The following is a 14078-nucleotide window of genomic DNA, read 5'->3' as shown; positions in this document are numbered from 1 at the left end:
CTAATGAATAGAATAAAATATGAACTAATAGTAAAATGACAACGTATAACAAATTCCAATTTTTTATTCATCACGTTCATCTCATTACATGCCTTTCAAAGCTTACTTATTGCAACATTTCACAGAATTACTTATTGCAAATGTCAATTCCAATTTTTATTTGGTGGCTCTAAGTCAAGCAGTATATTTAGGATGTTGCTCTAGACATATCTAAAGTAACATCTTAAACATTTCGCAACTCGTTTAATTGTCACTGGTATACGAACATATTTATATATGTATAATATTAAATTACACTAATACTGAATTATAAATACTCAGTTTTAGTACTTAGGTAATATTATTGTATTCATAGCAAGTTGTTACCTCCTTGATTTTTATAGTTAGTCATATACCCAAATACAATTAAGATTTGCAATAGTTTTACATATCTATGAGTTATTATTATTAAATTGAATTTCTTTTGTACAACATTCACAATTAATAGAGTGAAAAAATATTTAAACATCAAAAGCATAACATGGTATCTAATATTTGGTAAACTTATTCTTCACAACCATAAAATGTTTTTTTTTTAATGTACATCAATTGTCACACTGATGTTAAAATAATTGTGTAACATTCTTATCGTGCTATCATATTATATATATGTGTAACACGTGTGATTATTATTAGTAATGTCTTGAGACATTTCATATCATAGTTCTTCATTAATATATATTTATAGAAGAAAATAAATACAAAACAAAGCTCATGAACATGAACAATATAAGTGTAGGTATATATAATAAAGCAATAAATAAACGTCTAATACCTAATATAATATTTGCACTCTTAGGTACATAAATATGTAGTCAATGCCATATACATATATAAAGACATTTACTATTTAGTATACGTATGTTAGTTTATATTTTTTTAATAGGTATTGGACTTATGTATTTTATTCTATAATACAATTATGGACGTTTGAGAATTACTTCCCTAACTTTCATAGCTGAATCATTATTTCAACAATGATTAAATACGGCATGAACTATCTGTTGAGCGATTTAAATAACTTGACCTTTTATTTTAAATTCATAACAGTATAATTAAGTAAATTTACATACTATAAACCTTAATTTGTTACAATTATTCAATACAAAAGTATCTACTTCTATGTACAACACATGTAATATGTATACCTATCTACATTCGGTTTAACAGGTAAGTAACTGTTAGGTACCTCTTCCATTAGGTACTTAAAAATGTATAAATACTATCATGGATATATCTATTGATTATTAAATAATATGCCTTAAATTGATTCGTATCTAAAATAAATAATTTCGTTACTTTGGTATAATTACACATCGAAACCATATACAACACCAGAACATGAATTCATTTTCTTATCTCATCTACCACATGTTTTACTTAAAACATATAAATTAATGTATTTACATGGTTGCTCAAAAATATGGAAGAGTTTTGTATCAACATGAGTGCCTAAACAATACTACGACGCAACGTCTCAGGCAACCTAAACACTCGGCGGCTGCCATTTGTCTTTAAATAATACCATTACATCTAATGAGGTCTTTCTCAATAAGGTCCATACACGTTACAGCAACATCTTCACAAATTCTGAAAATAAAGTAGATTATCTATACCAATATTATTATTAGTTTGTCATGTCCGGGATATTCTCACATATCGATTCTATTTTGAAAATATTTATTGTGTAGCATATCCTATACTGAGCAAGGCTGATATAGAGCAAAACTAAATAACATCAGTCTAAATAACGACCAATAGGAGCAGAGAAAGAAAAATGTTGCAAGTCTGGGTAAAATGTGGGATCGACCAAGTTGCGCGGGTCAGCTATAGTTGTGTTATATAGTACCTATGTATATAGGTACCTATATATTTACGTAGATATAGTGTACTATATAGCACACCGTTTTAATTCGATGGTTGTTGGTTCGATTACACATACGACGCAAACATTTGTATTCATAATCATGATTGTATCTGTTTGGGTATTTTCTATGTAAGTATATTACATATGTAGGGGAGATGGAGGTAAGATGGGGTAGTGGGTAAGACGGGGTACCCACCAAAATTTACAGTTCAAATTGATCAATCACGCTCTTTCAATCATCGTGCGACGCGCCACCATGAGACTTATCAGTCGACGTATGTTTAGTGGTTCACAAGTGCACAGTGTCGAAAAAAATGCAAAATAAGTGTTTTATTGCAAGTTGCTTATCACATTTTCTTCTGGCTTAACACGTGACTGTGGTTTGTTAAATATCGTTAGCTGGTGAGGTGTTGTTGTGATTGATGCTTAAACTAATCTATAAAAAAGTAGGCATTGTGTTCTTTAAATATTATTGACTGTTTTGTTTTTATTTATTTTTTTTTTTATATAAAAGGGCTCTGCAGGCAATATGGGGTAACTGATGAGAATAATTCGGTTCTAGTTTGTTTTCCAAAAAATGAGTTCGTTTTTGTGAGTTTGTCTTCTTAGAATGATTCTACGATTAACGTCGTCGGTCGTGATCCGAAGAATCCATGCGGGAAGCGAAGAGTTCAAGCGGTTTTGGATGAAAAAATAGGTTATAGAGAGAAAAGTTAAGGCTTCCTAAGGAAATTCTCTCGTGTTGCTAAAAAGCGTGGACACACAGCAATTATCACGTCGCCTCCTACAAAAAAGAATTAGAAGTCATCGCCCACAAAAAAAACAGAGCTGAACAGAAAAACTATAGAAAATAGAAACAAAAAAGAGAAAAGATGAATATAAAAAAAAACAGAAGAAAACTATTACAAAAGATCAAAAAAAAATTAAAGAAGAATAGCCGATCACCGAAAACAGCAAAACAATGAAGAGTTTCAACATCTGAAGATGAAAGTGAAGATGGGGGAACACACCATGTATGTATTGTGATGAAGTTTGTTCCGTTTCCATTGAAGGGTGGATATCATGCTCATTAAGTGGAAGATGGACTCATAATAGCTGCGTAGAAATAAGATGATGATGATGATGATGAAGTCATCCATGTCTACGTGTTCTGCCAGCTCGAATAATCATTGTTCTACAGAGATCATAGGATCATTCTCATCACCCCATCTTACCTCAGGGGGGTACCCCATCTTACCAGCACCATGGGGCAAGACGGGGCAAAACACCTTTTCTTTATTTTATTTTTTGTCTCTCAAATGTGTTACCTAAAGTTCCTAATGACACCAAATATAAGAATAATAATAATTAGTTGTTATTTAAAAAATAATTATGATTGTTTCACTATGTAATTTTTTATATTACAGACCTTTAAAGCTTAAGTACCCCATCTTGCCACCACCTCCCCTATATATTATACAAATGTATTAAAGTATTTCTATCAATTACTTAACCCATAACACAAGCTTTACTTAGGACTGGCCGGGTTGATGAACGGCTTAGTGTAAATTATTATTAATATTAAATATGTATAATAGGACACCTTCATAATCAATCCGTCCGTCGTGATCGATGTCTCCGAGCGCGAGGACTTGGTTCAGCTGCGCGTCTGTTACTGGCTCACCAATCATCTCGAGAGCCGTACGCAACTCGTCCCGGGTTATATATCCATTGTCATCCCGGTCGAACACTCTGAAAAGTTCATAATCGTATTATTTTTCAATAGTTTTTATGTAACTGGGATTTCAAGCAATGACGGCCGACGGAAAGGTGTCGGCTATACACATTAGCAGAACCAAGAGCCCACTTCATGATATGACGCTAATGGTACAAAAGAGTTACTGCTCAGGACTAATATATTTTTCATCCCTGTTATTTCACTGGCATATATTCACCAAACATAACAGAACTTACAAACAAACAGCATGGCGGCTGAGCCTGAGGTACCCTCACATATATATGTATGACTTTATACAAAGTCTACTAGTCTGAAATGTTTGTTATGTTCTACTGAGACACATAGATTAATAGCCTATGTCATATAAAGTAGAAACCATCATTAATAGACATGCAAGGACACTGTGTTTAGCCAAATCTAGTTTATGCCAATGTGACTTGTAAAACTTGTATCAATTATAAGACGTGTGCTATTCCTGAGCAAATTAATAAATTATGGCAAGAAACGGTTTGTTATCACTGTTGAATTATAATAACAGAAAATGACTCACTTGAAAGCGGCGAGCAAGTCTCTTGTAATCTCCTCTTCAGAATCGCCACCTGCTGCAGTAACATCCATTCCTTGCAATGCCTGTATTTTCGTTACCCACTGCATAAATTCATTCTCATCTATTAGTCCATTGCCTGGAAGCAATGAGAAATTTATATCATCAATACCTAGCTGTTAAGAGATTTCGTCTGCTTTGTTGAGATACATTTGTCGGTTCTCGTGATATCACTTATTCTTCGATTAATGTATTTTTTAATATTCATTGATATCCGTTGAGACTTTTTTATTTATAAAAAGGTAACGAACAGACAAACTTTAACACAGACAAACAATCAATATAAAGTAGGTACATAGTATAACACAAGTACATTACACAAAAACCCGAGTATAGGGTTTGTTTACTATCAATTTATTGATATGTTATACTTTTGTTTACTTTATTTATCTTATCTAACACCTTACCTAAGTTCTATCAAAACACTTCAATTATTGATTAATAATGAATGTAAATATCCGTGTGGTCGCAGATTAAGAGTGCATCAGCACTACTCATTTTTATCCGTAGAAATAACAATACACTATATGTACTATAAATATAAAATACAGAAGATGAACATGTAATAAAAATTTATATCAAGCCGAAGAACTTATAGACTGCTGTGGGCGTTAATGAGTTGTTACTTAGAGCACAGATAAGATAATATTACATCCTTATAGTGCTTATAGTGTCCTAACATAAGTTTCATATTATCTATTAATTGCAAGAAACTACCTATATTTACTTGAAAATATGCTTATATACAAGATGTTGCTTATCTTGATCACAATATTTCATAAAAAGTGCGTGTTAAAGTTAAGCATTCTGCATAATAATTGTAAAGTTTCACCCTAGCAATGTGTAACAAAATTTAATGCGACAATCAACAAAAAGGGCTCAGGTCGTTAAATCTTAATTAACGTTGTGGCAGGAAAAGAGTCATTAAAGTCGTGACGTCAGCGGTTAACTCTGCATAGTATTAGCTTTCAGTTCATTACTCTCATTATTATTATCAATACTATCTACTAAAACTGCGCAATACTACAGAACATAAAATAATAACATTTCGTAGCATTGCCTTTAATCTAATCCGGTAATCTACCGGATAGTAAGCAATTTCTTATAAATACTTAGTAAGTATATAAGGATTACTATTTTCTAGCAAATAAAAAAACCGTTAGTCTTGTTCAAGTTAAAACTTAGTTTTGTTAGTCTGCACATGGCGTTACCTTCTTTCGTTTTCTCTTAGCAAAAGTTTAAGTAGACTACCTGTCTCGACTTATTTAGAGATTGCTCTAATCTACTTAGAATGCAAATGGCTTGATAAAGTCAATTCTCTAATTGAGTATAGGAGGTAAGCTCAACTGGCACCATAACCTTGGCACGACACGGGGTCACCCTACGGAAACCCGCCTCTTACCACCCCACACTGCACGCCATTTTACAATAACCTCCTGAATTAACTGTGAATATATTATCTACATTGAATTAAGCGACATAAGTTCACTTTTATTGCTTCTTAGCATTCTATATAAACTATTTGAAATAAGCAATTTGTGTTAACCGACTTTAAAAAGAGTTTGTAGGTAATAAATGTTACCTAGAGCACTATTATTGTAGTTTACTGTATCTTAGCGTAAGTTATCTAATGACACAAACTTTTTGCTTACATCAGCTATAATTAATATATTTACATCACTTGCATTTCTACTAGTTGGTCTGCATTCAATTTATGTAGCGTAGTAACTAGTGACCCGTCCCGACTTCATACCACCGATATTCACGTTATTTTGCTTAGTGAGTTACTAAAAGTAGTACATAATGGAGAAATTTTGGATATGATTAAGGATTTGTTAAATTCCGCGTACGCCAGTATAAGATTTTACTATTAATATTTTTTAATATTAATAATTTTGAAGACGTATTAGACGTATTGTAAGATCTCGGAAAGAGCTAGGACATCTTTAGTAGATTTGGACCTATTTGAGACTCCAGACTCTCACAAAAAATAACTTGAGAGTTTAAACATAATTTATTTACATTCCTTGGTTCCTAAGGTTCCTTGTGAGCAATAATATATAATAACATAGACAATATAATATAATATTTTACTACTATATCTTATCTAATCTTTTACTATTATTATTATATTATCGAAGTTATAATCAGCCCTAATATTATTGTAAATAATTAATATTCTATCGCCTATATTCATCAGTTTTAATGTACCTATAACTCTAGTTTACGAATTTATTTATTACAAACAATTCAAATTTTCCTTTTTATAATATCAGATGATGTGAATAGCTGCAGAGTATGTAGCTAAATTTCCTGTTTAAAAAGGTTTAATAACCTAATCCATATTATTTATGCGAAAGTCAATTTGTTTTTTCACAACTAGACTAACTATCATCAAAATTTGTATATAAGTAGTATCTGGGATGAAGAAGAGTTAAAGCATTTTATTATTCCGGCCAATCTCGGTCACGCTGGCGAAGTTGCCGGCAGAAGCCGGCTGACTATATTTTCCTATATTTATCTGTAGTCTTACACGATCATTATTCCATGCCAACCACAATACGGGTACGGCGTTAAGTAAACGTAAACAAATTTAATTTTAGCCTGCTGTTCAGTAGTTGTCGGCATATACCATATTTACAGCTACAGTAGACAGTGAATATCAACATGTCACACAACATAAACTGCTGTAAGTGTTGAAGCTTGTGATCTCATTATAATCAAAAGCCACGTGCTATGTTTGGCAAATATTCAAGTGAATGTGCAAAGTGTGTGGAGAGCGATACTCAGTTTTAAGGCAAGGCCACAAACATTTATTTTTAAATGCTTATTTTTGAAGATAAGTTTTGTTGTCCACATACTATTACGAATTTACGATATAATCTTTCTCTAATCGGAATGAGGTGTAACCTTGGGTCTAACCTTCAATTGTTTCAACGTCCAGCATAATACCTAAAGTCAATTTCGTAACCTTCACATATATTCCCTTGACCTCACTTTTACACGCAGTATTACTAAGGCACTTTCTCTAGGAGTACCTAAGTTTACTAGGATCCAGTAACTTGTATGACACGAGTTTAAAAAGTACATTAATACATATATTAATATACATACACATTTCTTTTGCCACTTAATAAAATCATCAAAGACAAATTAATATTACCTATAACCTATTAATCAACAACGTAAATCTATGAATTGAATGAGAATCTTTGCAAGCATTAAATTTTGCAAGAATTTCAAGTAATTAGTCACTATGAATACTTTTTTAATATAAAACACTAGACTACACCTGAGCATCAAAGTTAGTACAATACATACCTAATAACTAATAATACAAAAAATATTATGTCATTAATAAAAACAATATAATTTCGGAAAACCATTTGTAAAGCCTAAACAAGCGGAGGCAATATTCATCCATTAAAAACGATATTACCAATATAATTTTTTCAAGTCTAGATATTTATTGAAGTTATAAACAATACAAAAGTGGAAAGACTCTTTAGCTGAAATATCAAGTGATAGATCGTGTACACTAGTGTACAGTCTTATACGTAATATCCAGAATTTACACAGTTCGCTACTATACCTACTCGTACACGTGAAACAAGCAAGTAAGGTCGACCTATGAAGAGATATAAGTACTTGCAGATAAAGTCCTTTAAATGCTGGTTCTTACTTCCTATTGAAAGGACCTAGAAAGATAACAAATTCTCTGTCTTCATATCTCCTACAAGATAACTATGCCAATAAACTTGATTGAATGTGGTGGTACATTAGTAAATAATTTTCTCCGTAAGGCTCAGAATTTCTTAGTTGAATCTTAATGTACCCAATTTTTTTTTAATTATAAGGTAACCGACCCAAATAAAATTGTTTGCGGTCACTGCTATAGCGCATAGTGTTATTTTTATATATATTACAAAGAAATTTCGTATCTTCATAGCATTAAATTTATCATAATTACTTCACTATGCAATACATGTAAATAGGTCTTTATTTGGGTAGAAAAACTCTGACCAATTGTTTCCAAAGACCAATCTCGTCATAACGGGTTGCAATTATAAGACATAATGCTGATTATATTAAAACATGAGAAGACATATGAGTTTTCGTATTCTCTGGAAACTCTTCAAAACATACAATCAAGTGACAGTTAGTGATGAATACGTTTTCAGTAGACCACAAATATTGTTAGCTATACATCATAGATACAGTGTATTCTGAAATCTGTCACTATAAAATAAATATTTATGTATTAAGATTAGGACTCTAAAAGGATTTTTTCCATACTTTTCCTATTCGTTGACGCAATTTCGACATATTTAAACGATGTTAATCAATAGGCTTTAATATTATTACTCCTCAAAGTATTATTTTATTTAAGAGATATTTTCACTGTAAAGTATTGCTGTCGATAATTAGTATTTTCAATTATTACTAACAAAAAAATATTTACTTACCTAATAGTCATAATAACATTTAAGAACTACTGACAGAACACAACTCTAGATTTCTTTGTTAGTTTTTAGAGCTAAGTCTCTAAACTCTACCTACTTCAGTAAAAAGGCGTTAGGCGATAAAATATTTTCAGAAAGCTAGGGATCTGTATGAAAACTTCGGTAATATAACCCGACATGTGTAAAAGATATCTACCAACAAAATCCTTATTTACTTATATTCTAACCGTTTACGCTGCGGAAATTATTGACAGTAGAGCAAAGTGATGTACCTACTTCAGTTTTATGGAGGACATGATATACATGGACTATTTTGTCTTATGGATAAGACAAAAAAGTCCCTAATGGCGATACCATATGTCTAACTTAATAGTTATCTAAATTACGCCTATTATTCATAATTCTCGTTAAAGAACTGCACGAAGCCGGGGCAGACCGCTAGGTTTAAATAACTTTTATAAACATTATTCATTTATAACGTCGATTACATTATAATTAGCCCTATAATATTATTATGCGACTGAAATAGACATTGGTCAATAATAAGTTTATTCAGAAGTATGTTTTCATTTTATATATGGCTTATGTTAATAGGAGAAGAAGCTTCATCCACAAAGAGTTCTAACGAAAAACAAATAGAGGCAGTACTAACCAGATTTACTGGCATCTTTGATGAGATCAGATATGAGGTCGTCGCTGACCTCTATTCCGAGGTTACGCAGCATGAACTGCAACTCCGCCGGTGTCACGTGACCATCGCTGTCCCGGTCCAGAAGGCCGAAAGCTGTGCGGAGGTCTGTAATAAATGACAACAGAACACCTGTATTTATGTAATAAACTTGTTGACTATAAAATAATGTATTGAGACAAGAAATTCGAAAGAGGTTCATAGTGATATCCGTTAAAATTATGTTTACAAATGTGTTAGTAAAAAAAATAGGTATAATGTACTTATAAATTGCATACATTTAATAACTTTTAAAAATGTATCCTCTCAATAACTGTATGGAACACACAGGAATATAGTGCATACCTGTGCATTTAGGATAGAGTTGACTTGAGTAATTATTTAAAGTGATCGTCAGTAATTTATGGTTTGCCATTTATTTAAGAATATATCACATTAGTTCTACCATCACTCTAGTCCTTCTGAAATCACTCTAAATATGAATTACTCGCCACAATCACTTCATCCTCATTTTATCACAATTCACTAGAACAAACCAGCAAATGCCGTTATACGAATAATTTACTATATAGGTGTAGGTAAGTAGACAAATTTCAATGGATTTGCTTATTTAATCAATAGATGTATATCTGTTGGTAAGGTACTCACAAAATTGATTATCCTTTTTAGACATGACATATACTTTATGTGTCGTATTAAAATCACGTTAACTGGAGTAACAAATCGAACATTTTTTAGAATAGATAATTTTGCTTTAGTTATCTAGTGCAGGTATCTGCCGCGCGAGGTAGTTTTATGAAAATGCCAGCCAGCCGTCACCTACCATCATATAAAGGCAATATTGACAAAAGATTACTTATATCACCTTCCTTATCTTATAGCTCTTAATATTTTCATACATCTCGTGTAGATGCGCTCTCATCAATAATAATATATTATAATATATGTATAAAATATCTACTATTAGCGTAGAGATGGTCAGATCTGACAATGGAAGCCATAGTAAACATAATTATTATTGAGTGTTTATTTATTTTTGATAATTGTAAAACCATCAAAAATCTATGTATCGGAGTAAAAAGAAATTATCAGTAAAAGTGGGTATATAGTGTGTAGGTAGTGGTTACGATATCACGTATTATATACACAAAAAGTGTACCTAATATTGTTATTTTTCTGCGTTTGACACTCGGAAAGAATTATTTTAAAATATACGGCACATTTGAAGCTAATTCTGAACCTATTCTAATGATTGATTATAGCGAAATTTATCTACACTCATTTCGTACAATCAAAGAGATATATTAATTAATTTGTAACACAAAATCTTAAGTTAAAAATATAGAATCCTATAGTTTACCATATTTCGTTCCAGTGAGATGGGGTTACAGATATGAACAGCTTATCACAACTATAATTTTATAACTGTAACAAATTCTAAATAAATACAAAATTGAGTCTATGTAACTGTGTTATCTGGTTTATATTCATTATCATTGATATCATAAGGACATCTTAGCAGTGTATTCTTCGTTTGTATTATAAAAAAGGAATAACCGATCCAAAATACTAAAGAAATTTTTTTTAAACAATAACAGTCAACACTTATCCATCAAAATTAATATCGTAAAATATGTTGTTTGCCACAGAATATGTACCTATGGTGTTACGACATGTATTCTGGTAGAAGTACGTGTCCAAACATTTACACATCGCAACATGTATAAAACTTGGCACAAACGTTTTAGGTACATTCATTGAAAATATATGAAATTAGGTTAAAACATGTGCAACATAAACTGTAACTAGGTACACCTCAATTGAATTAGGCACATCCCCTAACCTGGCGATGAGAAACCCGATTCTGAAACTTTACGTTTTAACAGTAATGATTGATCATCTAAACAGTAGATATTATTCTCCCACGGTATTCGGCGCATAGTTCCCAAAATATCAATCACCTATATAATACGGAACGAGTTCGTGGAACCGAGTTTTTCTTGTTACTTGGCTCGTTTTCCCTAATTTTACTTTAGTTTATAACATTCCATGAGTAAGATTTAAACGGTGCCAACGATCTGGTGATTAAGATTAAAAAATATCTTTTGAAATAAATAGTTTTTCTTTTATTATTTAGGCCACTAGAGTCGCAGTCGCGTGATAGCGAGAAACATAGGTACTTAAAATACTTCGTGAGCAATACACGACTGTTAAAAATATAAAGAATATAACTGTTCTTTTATTCTAACTGGTTTAAAAAAACATTTAAATCATATTAACTTAAAATATTAACAATTAGTTATTTAAAACGACATGAAATGGCTTTAACATGAATTCAATGATGTCGAAGAAACTTGAAAGTTTAATATTAGATATTCTCCTATCTGTGATATTAGTTATTATACTACGATAGATGTTTAATGATCTTAATTTATATATGAATACATATAGGTATAGCTACTACATATAATTATATCCATATTTAATATCTTTGTATTATTTCATATATTATAATAAGTAGAACATATTATTTCCCATTATACAAGTTATTAGTTTCACATTCACATGTTCATTATTTTTTTACATTGATACTAAATGGAGGAATTGATTAAATCAAAGACATTATGATACATATTTCAGAAAAGTATGTGCTTTTTTTTATATTCTTATTTGTTTTAATTATATGATGGTTCAATGTAAAATTATTATATATTATTATGACTATTATACTACACATATATATAACTAAAAACTATCACATTAATTTTATAAATAAAATCACTTTTACAATAAATGGGATACGATCTTTTGCGATGTAGAGTCAAATGGATGCGAATACGTGCTCATAACTTAAGACTGTTCCCTCCTACGGGAAATTCATAGTGAAAACTGATTACTAACAACAAAAACTTCGTCTTGTTCTAGTTTCTAGAAATATTCTGACTATAAAGAAAGTTTATTGCTGTGTTTTAGACAGCAATCAAGACTGCGCTCTATTTTATTACACTCTATTATTTAGACCTTATATACCTTTAAACGAATATATTGAAATAATATTAATTAATTATTTGTAATATTAGCAAGTGAACGGTTGAAATTATTACGATGTACATGCTTTAGAATAGGTGACATATGCCGGTACAGTCGTTAGTGTCGGCCACACTTGTCACAAAGTAAACAACTTATAATCCTCAGTCACGCTCCACGGTCAGTGTCACTATTGCCTTGCTGTATGGCCAAATGCATAAGTTTCCCCTATTTATATCTACGGCACTGATGCAAACTGTTTATCACACGCTACCGAATGATAAATTACTTTATCTTTGTGAAATAAGATATTTCAGTCGGAAGGAAAATGTTAATATCAATATCATAATATAAGTCTATGAGCACCATGAGAATTTATTTATTTATTGTTGACTTTTGTTTGTTTGAGATTTACGTCCATAAAATATACTAGGGAATTCCATATCAAATATTTATTCCAAGTCCATTTGGACTAAATAATTCATAATAGTCAATATGATTAGAACATACTGATTTCAAAAAGAATCATTGAAATGAATGAAACAAACCAGCTGGCGACTTATTTGAAAATTAATTGTAGCGGTCAGATATTCCTGCTTTGGCTTAAAGACTCGCAGTAATGCTTATCCGCTAGTTCGTTCCAAAAGTACATACATAGGTATATCTGTTAGTAGTAGATATACAATACTCGTAGATTATATTAGCAGTAAATATATTAATTTTTCCTCGGTCTGTGTTGCTCGCCATCCACTACGCTATAATATACCCGTAGATTTTTAAGATGCTTGCCATCTTATCTTATTTAGGTACACAGATGATGATGATTCGCAGTCATTAATCATTATAAAGATTCTAATTGCTGTAAGTAAACAAGGGATAACGGAAATTCTTTGGGTTTAAGAGTTTCAGATAACGCAATTTTGAATTTTTATGGCATTGTATGAAACAAAGAATATTTTTATAGTATAAAATATGGAAGATGACCAAGGTATATCAGAAATTAACTATAATAAATTGCCGAACGACAATTTTTCGTTGATGTTATTCTGTAATTCCGTGCCAATAAGTATTTTGGTTAATGGAATTTCGTCTGATTTAGGAGTTGAAGACATCGTAATGAGTAAGCATACGATAATAACATAAATTTCATTACAAATATCAGAAATTAACACTACCTACCTACTTATTTGTAAATTCATTTTGCAATTTTATATCCGTTGTTGTTTAATCAAAAATTATTAGTGAAGAATTTAGTGAAATAAAGAAATTTATGTAAAAAATTAGCAATAAAATCAGGTATGTAAATCTATAGATACCTACTGTTTATCTGAAATTAATTAAATTTAAATATTGTAGAATTTGCTATAATAGTAATAAACTAGGTAAACTGATGTATTAACAAAATTTATATGACAAATAAAACAGTATACACTTACTATTGAGCATTGCTTCGCTAGGAGCTGGCACCGTGGGCCGTTCGTCCACTGGTGATGGTTTTTTCTTCTTTTTCTCGTCATCTTGCTGTAAAACGAGATCATTTTCGTTATCAGACATAAACGCTATATTACATATGTATATGTATTTGCAATTCTCTAAGCGGCCACCTGTAGGCTCGCTATATTACCAACAATGACTGTAAGAAATTATTACAAACAGATACTGTTTTTTATCAA

General features: G+C 31.1%; 2 protein-coding genes across 2 annotated transcripts in view; one reads left to right on the top strand and one right to left on the bottom strand.

Annotated features, from left to right (window-relative positions):
• Positions 1 to 321: 321 nt before the first annotated feature.
• Positions 322 to 14078, bottom strand: part of LOC131847344 (calcium-binding protein E63-1) — a 27254-nt gene continuing 13497 nt past the window's right edge. The window contains 5 exon segments of the mRNA XM_059196913.1: positions 322 to 1629; positions 3489 to 3637; positions 4174 to 4306; positions 9343 to 9486; positions 13842 to 13922. Of these exon segments, the coding sequence (XP_059052896.1) occupies positions 1607 to 1629; positions 3489 to 3637; positions 4174 to 4306; positions 9343 to 9486; positions 13842 to 13922 (530 nt within the window). The 3' untranslated portion in view covers positions 322 to 1606.
• LOC131847342 (enteropeptidase-like) overlaps positions 6785 to 14078 on the top strand; it is a 25153-nt gene continuing 17859 nt past the window's right edge. The window contains exon 1 of the mRNA XM_059196911.1: positions 6785 to 6916. Coding sequence (XP_059052894.1) covers positions 6895 to 6916 — 22 coding nt within the window. The 5' untranslated portion in view covers positions 6785 to 6894. The remainder of the gene's footprint in view (positions 6917 to 14078) is intronic.

Source organism: Achroia grisella, unplaced genomic scaffold (genome assembly GCF_030625045.1).
Source record: "Achroia grisella isolate CSIRO2021 unplaced genomic scaffold, CSIRO_AGI_Agris_v1 utg5201, whole genome shotgun sequence".
Classification (NCBI taxonomy): domain Eukaryota; kingdom Metazoa; phylum Arthropoda; class Insecta; order Lepidoptera; family Pyralidae; genus Achroia; species Achroia grisella.
The sequence above is the reverse complement of the archived record's forward strand: the minus strand, read 5'-3'. Positions and strand labels throughout refer to the sequence as shown.